Raw genomic sequence first — 14,588 nt, forward strand, 5'->3', positions numbered from 1 at the left:
GTGCTTGCAGGTGTTTATTTCCGACCCTGCATTTAAGATCTCTACGCCTCGTGTACAAGACTATTTATGTTAGGCTGCATAAAGTTCATGTCTATTTCATCAGCACAGTTTTATCCCTGATTGCAATCAGCAAGACAAAGACAGTGATGTGTGTGTGTGTGTGTGTGTGTGTGCCGTGCTCACCTAAGAAGAAGGTCAGGACATATGGCACAGGCATGAGAGCCCATACTGCACCTAGTGTTGGGTTGTATGTCGCCTCAGCTATACCGAGGATGAAGCCTCCGCCCACCCACGTAGCTGCAGAGAGACAAACGACTTGTTTCTTGAGACACACCATCACTAGATGTCAGTCACCATTTTTCTTCCTAAAATATATAATTGTAACATCATGAACATATCTGAAAGGAATCAATCAGTCTGATTGAATTCCCCCTGACTGCTTTACCAGTAAGCGTGAAGATGCCGACTAGCAAGTTGATGTTGCGTCCGGCCAGAAGCGTTATCTCCATGCCGTCTCCTGTGCACTTCTTTTCCTCCTTCTTGGAACGCATGGACGCCCAGATGCCCGTACCCAAGATCAGCAGGTAGAACCCGGCCATCACCACCAGACCCGGCACATTGAGAGTCATCCTGAACTACTTCTGAGTGCGTTTCCTGTCGAGAGACATAATAAAGAAAAGAAGAAAAAAAAAAAGACATGAATTGCTAACAGCTGGTAAAAGAATTATGCAAATGCTGTTTGTAAAGCTCCTCTAACTCACTGTGCTATACATCTCAAGACGCACGCACAAAAATCACATTACGATACATATTCCGTTCACTTTGTATAGAGAAAGTATTTGTAAGGCGAGGGTGCGGGGAGGAGGCAAGTTTGCTTGTCATCTATGATTCTGACAATCAAAAAGGTACATTCATCATGAGCAGAAAGCTAAAAAGCGCAAATCATAAACAATAATGAATAAAAGCCAGTAGCTTGTATTTAAACCAATGCACGGAGGAAGTTGAGTAAGGAGTACAAACAACTCTTATGTCTTCTTAAAAATAAAGACAGTAAATAAAGGAAAAGGCTACAGTGGAGGAAAAAAAGGAGCAGTGGTATCGCCGATGAGCTCCGCTTGCTTTGCAGATGGGGGAGGGGTGGGGGGGGTGGGGGGGGGGAGACAAGGTGTTGAGAAGGGGTGAAGTGGAGGGAGGAAAAAAAAAGAAGGCAAGTGTTTTGGGGGATGGCAGAATGAAGAGTCAGAGAGGCGAAAAGAGATCTCACCATAATACTTGCAGCACTGACAAAGATGGCGGACAGATGTTGTCCCCCGTCTTCAGTGGTTGGGCGGCCCGGGTTTCTAACCCAAACATTGTGAAGTGAACACAACACGTTAGTGTGTACACATGTGTGCCTATGTGTGTGCGGTTACTGAAACTGTTAGACAGATCGTTTTAAAAAAAAAAAAAATTAAAAAAAGGATTAAAAGATGAGACGAGCTTTTGGGGTTATAAAAAAAAGAATGAATCTTCAATTAATAGTTTGCACCTACTTGCACCCACATCTCTGCACATGGCATATGTTGGACTATACTGTATCAGCTGTGTTAATGCAGTCAAGAAAATGTGAGGGACTCATGACAACGTCTATCTAAGATATCATAGGAAGGCAGTTTCTTAGAAAACCTTTTCTTTATTATAAACAGAAAAGCATAAACACAGCCATCATTTTCATGGTGACAAACAGGTAGCAGCCACGGCCCCCACCCGAAGAAGTGAAACACATTTGTTATACAAAGAGCTTTGGCCTGGATCATAAAACTCGAGGAAGAAAGAATGCATATATAACGACTTTGGAGAACAGAGAGAGAGGACAAAAAGGAAATGTTTGTGGAAGGAATGGACTGAAAATATGGGTAGGACTAAGAGGCACATGTATGTGTGTGTGTGTGTGTGTGTGTGTGTCGTGTCTTATCTGAGAGCATGGAAGGAATGGGTGAGGGAGTGACAGGCTGCTTGGCTCTGCACCAAAGTCAACAAAATCATGAAAACCTTACTTTCGTGGGCCATGTGTTTTTTCGCGCGCGTGTGTGTGTGTGTGTGTGTGTGTGTGCACACACGTTGTTGCAGCCTCTACATACCAGAAACTGTGGGGTTCAAACTGCATCTACAGCACGGATATTTTCTGGTGCAAACCTGATTGGTTCAAAGAACCAAGATCTGCATTCTGAATTCCATTCTAGCCAATGGTAACACACACATTACAGTACTACAGTTACTTTACTCTTTACTACTTTAGTGGGGGACTAGCTACCCCATAAAACCACCAGTAGCCTCCGCTTACTTTAGTGGGGGACTAGCTACCCCATAAAACCACCAGTAGCCTCCGCTTACTTTAGTGGGGGACTAGCTACCCCATAAAACCACCAGTAGCCTCCGCTTACTTTAGTGGGGGACTAGCTACCCCATAAAACCACCAGTAGCCTCCGCTTACTTTAGTGGGGGACTAGCTACCCCATAAAACCACCAGTAGCCTCCGGTTACTTTAGTGGGGGACTAGCTACCCCATAAAACCACCAGTAGCCTCCGGTTACTTTAGTGGGGGACTAGCTACCCCATAAAACCACCAGTAGCCTCCGGTTACTTTAGTGGGGGACTAGCTACCCCATAAAACCACCAGTAGCCTCCGGTTACTTTAGTGGGGGACTAGCTACCCCATAAAACCACCAGTAGCCTGTACTTCTGAGAATACAGTAAATGTTTCGAACCTCTCCAGGGAGGAACAGAGGGGTGACAGAATTCCAAGTGGGCTGCTGGTATTTTTTTTCCCCTCCATTTTGTAAAACAAAGGAACTTTTCAAGAAGGAATCGTTCAGTCCCAGGAATTCCTGAGAGAGTTGCTTCAGAGATATTTCCACCATTTAGGAACCCAAAGTTTCTGAATTCATGAACAAACAGATGTCACCATTAATTGTTATGGAATATTTACTTGAAGCTGCATCGATCAATCTATTAGCCATTTGGAGCCAGAATAACTCTAATACATGGTAACAGATACAAGGTGTTTTGGCTAACGTGCTAGCAATAAGTCACTTTCACAAGCAGTCATAATTTATTTTGAGCTATGTTTTTGGCCTATATTCACTCTCTTTTTTTTTTTTTTTTAGCTTTCTGTGTTCTTTAACTACTGCAAAAAATAGTGATCTTGCTAGCTAACCATGGGTAATGAGACTCCCAGCAAGAGGTTAAAGCAGAGACAGTTCAGAAAGGAGACACCCTACCTAGAGTCTGTATCTGTGTCTGTCACGTGGGTTTCTTCACCGCCCCTCTAGGAGACTAGCGGCAGGTGAAGGAGTAGTGAATACAGATTAGGACCGCTTCTTTCGCTCCTTAGACACCGAAGTAATTATTGGACTCATTTTTTTTTTTTTTTTTTACAAGCCACATCTTCAGAACATTCTTACACTGAAATGGCATCCGGAGAAAATTGACTTTGCTTGAGGATCTTGCTAGATCTGGCAACCAATGTTCAGAAATGCCCTCGCTTACTAACTTGGTAAAGCTAAATATGGTTGTTAGCCGTTTGAATATCTAATGTAAGCAAAAGAAAATATGAATGTTATGTTGGTATAACCCAATCTGCTTTTATCCATCCACACAACATTCACAACACTAATGAAGGCTTCCTGGTGCTGCTGGAAACGACGTTGATGAGAGCAGCAATACCATGAAGTTAATGTGCTATAAAACCAAAAACGATGAGCTTAAACAGGCCAAAATGGATTTTGTTAAGGTATCAAGTTGCTTTGAGAAGCTTTACATTAGTGAATTTGCTTGTAATTGACTTTCTCCTTATACTTAACTGTGTGCTCAGTTCTTTTCAGCTTGGTAGGATTTTCACAGTCCAGACTACTTTAGTGAGCCCACTCACACTTTGTAACAGCATGCAAGATATTTCACAGAGCAGGGAGAGGCCCGGGTCCCTCTATAGGGGCATGCACACCTATTGACCTACTTTGGAGTCGAAAAAAAAATGTCCCATTATACATTCCCTCCTTCACTAAACACTCACATAAACTCACACTTTCCTCGCTGTCGTCTTTCTAGGGATCTCGTTGCACTCAATGTCACATCACATTCACGTCTTTACGATCCCTTTCAGAGCATGTATCATGTAGACGTGGTTGAGAGGTCTGTGTTAATCATTTGCTTTTAAAAAATTTGGTATTTGCAATCCAAGGCGCCAAGTAACGCAGCTCGGTCGGTACTCCTCGACATCTGACACCGACGCACATTTAGCGCGTGTACACGACGGGCCCACCGGAGGCTTTACCGGCAGAGTAACTGACACATTTCAGAGAGAGAGATAGTCCATGAATGCTTAGTGGGTGTGGAGGCGGATGGGCCAAACAAACAGTGGACTGTGGACTGCCGTTATGAAGCCTCGAGTTCGCCGATTTCACCGTCGCCATCTTGGATTACGGCCGTCGCTATTTTGACTTTTGGAACCGGTGAACGGAAGTTACCATATTTGGAATGCAGAGGAGCTATGTAGAGACGCTGTATACGGCTCTGGTTGCAGCAGCGACCTGTCAATCACACTTATGGAGTATTTTACTCTAATTCATGTTTTACTAAATGAACGTCATGCTGTGTTGAAGAAGACTTGAAACTAGAGATTGAGACCATAAACTCGTGTTTACAACGTTTACTGAGGGAATAAATCAAGTGAGATGTAGGGTCATTTTCTCATAGACTTCCATACAAACGGACTTCTTTTTGCAACCGGAGGAGTCGCCCCCTGCTGGCAGGTAGAGAGAATGCAAGTTTTAAGACACTTCCGCACTGCCTGCACTTGGCAGAACCGGAGGTTGCAGCCTGGTAAAGACGGAAGTTTATTTTCAAAGACGCTACGCATGTAACAAGTGTATATTGATACGCCATTGCTAAGACGCTAAAGGGGTAGGTAGGGCAAATAGACTGTATAAAACATGGATGTAGTCTCCATGACGTCCCTCATAGGTTTCTGAAAAGCCGTTGTGGAGAACACAGTCTAGCGCTCGGCAAATCCAGAACCGGGCCGAGAGGTAGATCGTCGGTGGAGCCGAGGCCCTAGTGACAAAACAGAGCAGACAGCCAGCAGCTTAATTTGAAGCTTAATGCCACTGACCAAGCTGCAATTATTTGACACACTGGTGTAGGAATGAGTTGGTCTTCCATAGGTGGCCTGTTATCGAGTGCATAACGTCGCTCCGCCGCTTGCTTTTCCTGTATCGCCTCTTCAAATAATGTCTGACCCTTTGGCTTCACTGTTCACTGCTTTCACTCTACAGCTGAGAGAAAGCAGGGAGGCTACAGGAGTCATGAGTGCTCTCTCTGTCCTTCTAGCCCACGTGGTATTCTCTTTCATACAGGTGCAGAAGTGCATCTTGGCTACACTCTTTCACTCACTCACACACACACACACACACACACACACACACACACAAACACACACACACACACACACACACACGCACACACACCTCACATCCCTGCCTCTCAGTACTTTTCCGTTCAGACCGACACGGCTGTGAACTCCACCCCACCCCCCGCAATTCGTGAAGATGTGAAGAGTGTTTAGGAACGTTATCATGTACCATAGGCGGGTAACACTGAACTGAGTGTTAATGGGGATTTTCACTGCAAGTCCACATGTGTCTAATCAAAAACACACATGCTGTGAGGCTATAAAAGTTCAGGTGGATGTATCGCAGCAGTGAAATGTGACCTTGCCAGACACAAGCATGTTGTCTTTCACAGAGAGAGAAAGAGAGAGAGAGAGAGAGAGAGGGGACCAACAGAGAGATCATGAAAGAAAACTAGAAGCTACCTTCTTTCATCTACTTTGTCAGACTTAACAAGCAAAGCGACCCAGACAACTGCAAAGTGTCAGCGGTCCCTGTAAACAGCACATTTAATTACTGCTGCGACGTGGCTTTTGAGAGGCACACAACTATCAAGGATATTAAACACTGGCTGTAAAAGTTGACTTTGGGAGAAAAACATTGCATCCTACAGTATCTGTACATTGTTTAAACTACGCCCCAAAAAAAATGTAACATGTTTCTGTATAAGGCCAATGGACATTATTGTGGTTTGTGACGGAGTTCTGCTTTAGATGTCACAAAGGAGAGTACCTTGAAACAAAGATGAGCTTTCTGACAAAGGCACTCACAGGACACAGAGGCTGGTGGTCAAAGGTTCTGGCATGGCAACAAGGGGATCTGTTGAAAGTACACGTTGGGGCCATCAATGGGCAAAGGAGGACAAATTAAAGCTAACCTCTCACTTTGTTAATTCACTCGAGGCGCCGATGGCGACATTGATTAAGAGTGACAGCGATAATTGGAGCGACGAGAGGAGGAAATACCCGATGACAGTGAGGAAGTCAGTGGTCAGGTGAAGAGAGTTTTTATTTCACGCGGAAAACTGCCAGGAGATATAGCAGTGACAAAAAAAACAAAAAAAAAAACAGTTTTGAACCAGCAAATATGAATTCTACATTGAAATACAAAATGAATGACAGCAGTCGCTCACTGCATTCTATACAATCGCTCTGGATTATCATTTCATTAGTGATTACCACAAATCTCAAAATAATTGTTTCCTTTATTTTTCAAAAAAAGTATTTTTTTTTTTTAAAAACAAGATGTAATCATTAAAATATAAATAAGATATTTCCCCCTTCGTCTAAATCAGCCTAATACTACTAAGTGCGATATTTATACCGCAGTATGACTATTGTCTCGTCTTTGCTATGTCTACGACCAAGTGCAGTGGAAAGTTACAGCTTGTGAAAACCATTGATGAGAGAAAAAGCAGAAGACAGCTGTAGTCACAGAGCACACACCAGAATGACCTATTTGGCTCCTACGCAGTGCCCCTCGGTGCTATTTCTAGGACAGGCATGCATCTCACTTAGTGTGTCCTAATTTGACCAAGTTTAAATAGACCTCTCGAAGAAAAACACACAGTCATACTGTACAGGCACATCAAGTAAACAAACAGCATATTGAATGATACATACCTCGGGTTAACTGTACGTGTCAGTTCTTAGTGATGATGTGAAGAGGGAACAGAGGCTGCTCTCACAGGACAGAGAATAGGCAAGGTGATAAATTCAGTCCGGGAGGAGTGAGATTGATGTGACACTCAATCCACAGTGTTGGGGAGTGAAAAAAGGTTTTTTTTTTGCCAGGAGATAGGAAGCAACAACAACAACAACAGATGGTCTTCAAGCTCTCACACTTAATTAAGAAGCCAAAAAAAGAAGTCTAATTCACTTTTTTTTCTTCTTTTTTCCTTCAATTCTTAACAAAGTGCTCTACAGTGAAGAGGGAGAGAGGTCTGGGTTGATGCTCAAAACCCATGAGGCTAGGTCAACAAGGAAGGTAAGAACTCTCTAGAATCAGCAATCAGCGGGCCCCTGCTTTTAAACCTCACAGGGTGGGAGGGTCAGACGCTATACGGAGGAGAAAGTGGTCACTCCTGCCGCCTGATTGGTGAGTGCCTGAGTGCTCCAGCGTGCAGCCAATTAGCTGTGTTCAGCATGTGGGGCAGACCCAGCCCCCTTTTGACTGCTTTCCTCTCATTAACAACCCCTCCTTTCTCCGTTCAACTCAACTTCTCTGGAAGCATCGCTCTTTCTTTCCCCCTCTCTCTCTCTCTCTCTCTCTCTCTCTCTTTAATTTCCCTATCCACTGTCTTCGAATGGTTGCAGCTTCTCTCATCAAAACTCTCTCTCTCTTCGAAAACTAAAATCAGACATGACCGCACCTCTCCTGTCTCTCACCTATCTGCTGTGTTTCACAGTGACCGTACAGCCAGCATGACAGTTCCTCACACACCCGCAATACACGCAGAACCCCCCCCCCCCCCCCCCCCACATCTCCCCTCCTCCAGAATGTCCCTGTTTTGTTCTGCATTATTACTTTCAGTGTGTGTGTGGGTGTGTGGGCCACGCTCACACCCACCTCCTTGCCCAGGAGTTCCACAAAGCTTTGCCTGTTCCGTCCATATGGTTCGGTGTATCGAGCGTTTAGTAAATCACAGGGAAAGAACCAGGGCAGCAGTAGTTGCAGTTAAGAAATAGGCATGACTTTGGTTATAAATAGACAGAAAAATGAAAGTGTTGCGCTCATGTTTGCAGAGGAGCACCTTTCTCAGTATAAAATAGATTTATTTTTGGACACAGGTATATCAAAAGTCCGCCTGGATTTAGAGACGGCTGTAAAGGCTTCTTTGTATTGTTATTGTCAGACTAATGGGGAAAGCAACAAGAGAAAAACATGCTACCGAGGTTAAATGTGAACCTACCGGACTTTCCGTAGTTGTGTGCACACTAACGGGGGTATTAGAGGCATTTTAAGTGTTTACAACCTATGAACGTCTGACTTCTCACGTGTCTTGCTCCATAGGACCTGTCAAGTCAAACAGGATTCTTTTTGTTCTTCTTTTATGTAAATAGAGGCAATATAAAGGACTGAAACAGATTTAAGATGATAATATGTAAAGCAGTTAGTAAAGTAATTAACATACTGACAATCTGAGTATTCAGAAAAGAACAACCAATCTGCCTGGAACTGTAGATAAACAGACAGGCAGTGACACGCAGTATATAGGTGAAGATCACTGCCGTCACCAGTGTGGTATGTGTGTTATACCATCAAGCCCAGGGGATCTGAAGACCATATACATACGGCGATAATTTAACCCTTTGTTGAACAATATCCTTGTTTGTTTATGATTGATTGTCCGGTTTGTAAATCATATGACGGTGGAAGCAGGTTTTTTTTTTTTTTTATACCTACACTAATTGTCTACACTAAATGGTTTGGTGATTGAACAAACTACTATGCTGAAGCTACCAAAAATAAAAGGAGGAAAAGGAAGAGTTTGTTTGGCCATTGAGTGATCCGGTTAAAGTCCTTCGGGTAGACTCATCGATCCTCCTCAAGAGGGGACAGTACACATGTTTAAGAACTTAACTATTTCTTTACGATGGGCCTGAGTTCCTGAGTGTTACTCGGTGTTCCTTTAAGGTATTTGTCAGCTACTGTGGTGGACCAGTCCTGTGAAAGTGAGACGACTGGTCTGCACCTCTGAATATGGGGGCTTATCTGTACCTTAAGAACTGCTTTCCAAAAAAACGGAACGACTTTTGAAGATTTAGTTCCTCCATGCTTTATTAATCCAATTCAGTAGAACACGTTATTGTACCCTCACACTATGCCAACTACGTTAATAACCCTTTAGTATCGAAATAAAAGCTGAGAGCAAGAGAAAGGCAAGAGGGATTCATGGGATGAAAGAAGGTTATCTGGTTGTGATGTTAGATCAGGCAAGCGGGAGTGAATCCAAAATCCTACACCGAAAGAAGTGAAACGACCATGTCTTTTACGGTGCATTTGTATAATGGTTTAGTATACAATTGTGGTTTCTTGTTTGAATCTGTTTTTTCAGTTTGTCTGAAAGCAAATGGCAATCCCCACAGACTAAATTAAAAGCAATACTCTTACTAAAATTGTATTTTCACTTCAAACCACAAGTTTTCATGTCATGTTGAACACATGACGTCACATCAGATCGGCTTTGTAAGTCGTAATCGCTAGAACTCCAATTTAATGCTTCTCAGAAAGTATTCATAGAGATGGAACCAAAGGAAATGACACACAAGTGTGCAGCCTCCGCGTCAAGCTCTACATATTGGATTCATCAAAGAAAGACATTTGGATGGAGCATGCTTTTAGTCCCGTTTTAAAGCTTGGATAAAAATAGGATGATGGACGGTGATTTGCCGCTAGAACGAACAGAACCTTCTGTACCGTTTGAATTCACAACGGTAGACCTTTTCGGACCATACCAAGTAAGAGATGATGTAAATAAAAGAGTTAGACTAAAAGTCTGGGGGATGGTCTTTTGCTGCAAAACCAGTCTTGGAGGAGCTGTACAGATTCCTGGATGGTCTAAACAAAGCAGCTCTGGAGGAGATAGTGGCAAAAAAACAGGACAGAGTGGATTCTCCACACATGCAGGAATGGTGCTGCCGAAGCTGCTGTAGGCAGCGTAAAGAGAGCACCTCAGATTCTTGGAAAGGAGTCTGAGCTCAGTTACAGCGAGTTCCAGGCAACTCTTCACGAAGGAGCCAACCTGGCAAATGAGCGCCCAATTGCCGCCAGAGCACAGAGCTGGGAATATCACACCCAACACGCTCCTTCTTGGCCGGGCATCTCAAAACTTTTTACTTTTCCCAACTACCCCCGACAAAAGACTCAGAGCAACGCAGTCAGAGGAGACCAAATTCTGGAAGCATTGGAGCCAACTCGCTGGTCCCAACTTATTTGTAAGAAACAAGTGGCGCACTGCAGAGAGAAAGGTTGCCGTTGGGGAGCTATTACATTATGTTTCTCGTTCTGAAGCAGGTATGTACAAACGTGTGCTTATCACGGTTACGGAAGAGTTGCACAAAGTTAAAAAACAGCAACAACAAAAGGCCAGTTTTTACACAATGTTATACTTATGTATAAGTGTTGATGTGTAAAATACATACTGGTAAGATTAACTGCCTGCAAAATGAATAGCGAGTTTTATTTTTTTACACAGTATGTCACAGAAAAAGTGACGTATCAACGTTACAAACATAAAGGTATTTTTAGGTATTATTTTATCTTTTTTTCTTTATGGAAAAATTAAGTTGTAAAAAAGCAAAAAAATATTATATTGACCTGCATTAAGTTAGGTTTTGGCTTGTAACTAAAGAAAATATATTGATATAGGTTTGATTAAAATGTATAGTTTGCACTGAATCTGACATTTAACTTAATTAACTAATAAAATTAGTTTATTTGAAAGTAAAACTATACTTGGATGTAATAGTTATTACATCCAAGTATAGTTTAACATGATGATCATTGTGCTGGAACAGGATCTCAGATTTGGAACAGTGCTCGAGGTGTGTGACTCTTCATTGAGTCAAATTTATGTGCATAAATCAATATCAATGCCCAAGCTGTCAAATAATGTGTTCAGACATAAAGTGAAGCAAATTTGTGTCTTGCGTCATTCGCACAAATTTGACTGCGTTTATTTTTCATTTGTGTTTATTTGCCCCAATCAGCTGACGTAACGACTGTGCAGATGTTAGCTGTGACACATACGAGGAACTTGTCCGTGTTGTTTTTGTGCCAGTTATTTTCCTCCAGTGTCTCTTCTTTATCCTCTCATCTCTGTAATGTTCCTGAAGCACATCCATAAAGCCCCAGGCGAATTTACATCCGATTGCTTCTTCCCATTGACTCTGTACACAACTGTCTGAGCACACCGTAAGAAGACAAGGGTGAAGGACATGGACGGACAGGAAAATGGAAGAAAATTTAAAAAAGGACCTCGTTGATTTGTTGACATTTAGGAAGCCCCGAAGCCCCCAGATACCAGACCTTACCCAAAACGTGTTCTCGCTTGCCCTTAAACCTGAGAAAACGAGATGCCAAAATCTTTATCCAAATTTCAAGACTATTTCTAGTCTTAGTAAAATACTAACGTTTGCTCTCTGTATGTATTTGCCACATTCGTCCAGCAATGTCAAATTCATACTTAAATGAATAATCAGACAATTTCATATTAATAATATTGGTTGCGTCTAGAAAAGAGAAACAGCTGAACCTGTAACGCCACACTGGGCACCGAATAAATTATTCAAGACGAAGGATGAGCTGAAGTCCAAGGTGGGATACAGTCTACTACAACTCGTTTCAGCAGCTGTCAGCAGGCAGGCAGTTTAAATCAGGCAAACACACATGGTAGAATTGGAAGTGAGGTAGAATGTTGGCAACAGCGAGCGAGTGACCGAGCCAGGGCTCGGGTCGAGAATAAAGACAGACTGACTGGAGCAAAGAGAGGGGTGGACATATGATAGACGTCGGGCTGAGGCCCAAGTAAAGGCTGAGCCACAAACGTCAGATGATTAGGCAACAGGAAAATGTTCTAACAGTGAAAGGCAAAACAGGTTTTACTGTTAACAGCGAGATTCTGACAAGTTGGTCAGAAAAACATTAGGAACAGGAAGAGACAGAAAAATAAGCTCTGGTTCCGACTAGCAGGAACGCCGGGTCAGCACGGTCTCTCCTGCCAGCTTGCATTAAAAATAATTTACCGCACCATAAACACCTTTTTTTATTTGGTCTTTGTGCTTGAGTTTGATTTATTTTTGATTTGAACGACAGAAAAGCGTTTTAAAAAAGGTACAAAAACACAAGCATGTGTGTGTTTCACCATAATTCATACAATAATACTATATTATTACACTATAACTATGCTAAGTGTTTGTGTTCCACTGTATAAAGAACACACATATTTCTGTGGCGAAAGGGAATGTCACAATGTAAACAAGTTAACTTCTCTTATCATGATGATCATGATGAATCCTGTACAATTGTAACCTTTGACTAAATGAAACCTGGCCTCATTGCCTTAATGAAGGCATTGTTGCCCACCTGGCTCTCCTCAGAAGATGAACCCTTTGTCTTTTCAACAAAAGAAATGCAAGATACCGATTAGCGGGGATGACAAAGCCAAGGTATAAGGAGGGAGAAAAACGTCCCATCGGGGGGCACATTTCAACCTAGCTGTGCACCATGGTCTGAGCATTAAAAGTGTGACAATATTGTAGGAGCCTTTTGTTTTAATTCCTCGTTGTCAGAGTGGGATTAGTTTAGATCGGGTGGATAGCAGAGGGACATTAACGCTCATCCTATCCTGGTACCTGCTCTTCGTCTCTCACCACCTTGTCAACTCTTCTCCAACAACAGTAGCTAGCGGCACTAGGGCTTTTTCAACAATGTCAAAAACAATTTTAAAAAAGTTGCCTTAAACCCAGTGGCCTTTTGAGGCCCTGTCCAACCTGTACGACCACTCCATGTTTGCTGTATAGAGGGGAACGTGCGTAGATCAGCTGCCTGTCCGGTTTCCTAAAGAGACTCTCACACACACACACACACACACACACACACACACACACACACACACACACACACACACACACACACACACACACACACACACACACACACACACACAGGTAATGATGGCAATCAGATGAGCAGGTCGGTAATCTTAGCATTGTACAATAACTTTGCTCCACCATAGTCAAGTTATTTTTAGTCAAAAAATACCGCAATGGTCGGTACGACCAATGAGAAGCCGACACATGTAAAGGGGAAACTTGAGGGAGGGGTTTCCTGTTGGTCCTTCAAAAAAACGGAGAAATCCGATAAACAGCTAAATTTATGAATGATGTATTTTACCGATATATAACTGTATTGACATACTTCCTTTGATCTAAAAAATGTTCATGTCTATCTTGTTGTGTTTGTCAAATGTTTAACAGCTGTCCACAGGCTGTGGATGTTCAGTGTGCACTTAACCAGAATGTTGAGCTTTACACACACGCACGCACGCACGCACGCACACACACACACACACACACACACACACACACACACACACACACACACACACACACACACACACACACACACAGGTGAAAGCAGCACTTACATAACCAAGGCAGGGCCAGGTGCATAACATCAAACAGGAGACATGTTGGAGAATACAGGTAACATGACAGGAAACATGAAACGTGTGTCAACCCCATCTGTCTGTTTCAAAAGCATGTGACAACCTCATGTGGACAAAAGGTCACCTCTAGTCATTAAATCAACTACCGTCTCTTCGCAGCTTAGATACAACAGTCGGCGTATTCAGCTATGCTTGGTGATTGGCACTATCTATACATACTGGGCGGTTTTTACAGAATTGATTTGCACGGTTAAGAACCACAGAGCCATTTGTAGCACAAAGCCAGCTGTGGAAAATATCATAAAATATCATTAATACTAAAGTAGGAGCAAGTTTAGCTCAATGCTATGATTTGTGGTGGACTAAGAAAAGCATTACATAACTCCACGCAGAGTATACATGTCTGTACAATACACATGATATTCTTATAACGTCTCTCTCAAACTCTCTTTTTGGCTAAAACCGGGGCCAGCCCTTTAGACGCAGGAGTCTGAATCGGACTTACTGTGACTGATGAAGTTACACCATTGGTTGGTGAAGTGTTGGAATTTCCACAATGGCAGTAACTCTTTCACAATGAATAGTGTTTGTCCTTCATGTCCCTCAACTACAGAGGGTACCAGGCCTTTATTTGAGGCAGGTCTGTATTAGAGATAGGCCTCTATTTGCAATTCACTTGTTCGATCAGTATTTCTGGTCTTATTTCAGTATGAAGCCTCCTTTTTTTTTTCTGATCTGCTACCGTATACCCTGTTCAATTACAAATCATGTAATTAATACAAACTCATCCTTTCTTGTATCTGTTTCAAACTAAAGCCCTGTAGAGTTTCTGGGGACAGGATCCTTGCATTCCCTAAAAAGGCATTTCTTGTGAAAAGACGCACCATGTTGTGAACATTTCGGCGACTTCCTGTACAGTACTTCAAATGTATCTATTGCCATCTTGTGACACTTGTATGTTACTACAAAACACAGTTTGGCTGGGACATTAA

The 14,588-nt window shown here is 42.6% G+C and overlaps 1 protein-coding gene across 2 annotated transcripts in view; it reads right to left on the reverse strand.

The window, feature by feature from the left end:
• Nucleotides 1-7,869, reverse strand: part of LOC137890536 (high affinity choline transporter 1-like) — a 20,343-nt gene extending 12,474 nt beyond the window's left edge. Inside the window, exons 1-3 of one of the 2 annotated variants that reach the window (XM_068734653.1) lie at nucleotides 7,049-7,869; nucleotides 446-654; nucleotides 184-297 (exon numbers count right to left, since the gene is read on the reverse strand). In XM_068734653.1, the coding sequence (XP_068590754.1) occupies nucleotides 184-297; nucleotides 446-629 (298 nt within the window). In that variant the 5' untranslated portion in view covers nucleotides 630-654; nucleotides 7,049-7,869. Of the gene's footprint in view, nucleotides 1-183; nucleotides 298-445; nucleotides 655-1,264; nucleotides 5,558-7,048 lie in introns of those variants that run through there. The other variant, XM_068734654.1, reaches the window with a different exon arrangement.
• Nucleotides 7,870-14,588: the final 6,719 nt, after the last annotated feature.

This window comes from Cebidichthys violaceus, unplaced genomic scaffold (assembly GCF_023349555.1).
Source record: "Cebidichthys violaceus isolate CVI_PGR_0920_01 unplaced genomic scaffold, fCebVio1.0.p SCAF_66, whole genome shotgun sequence".
In the NCBI taxonomy this organism is placed as follows: Eukaryota; Metazoa; Chordata; class Actinopteri; order Perciformes; family Stichaeidae; genus Cebidichthys; species Cebidichthys violaceus.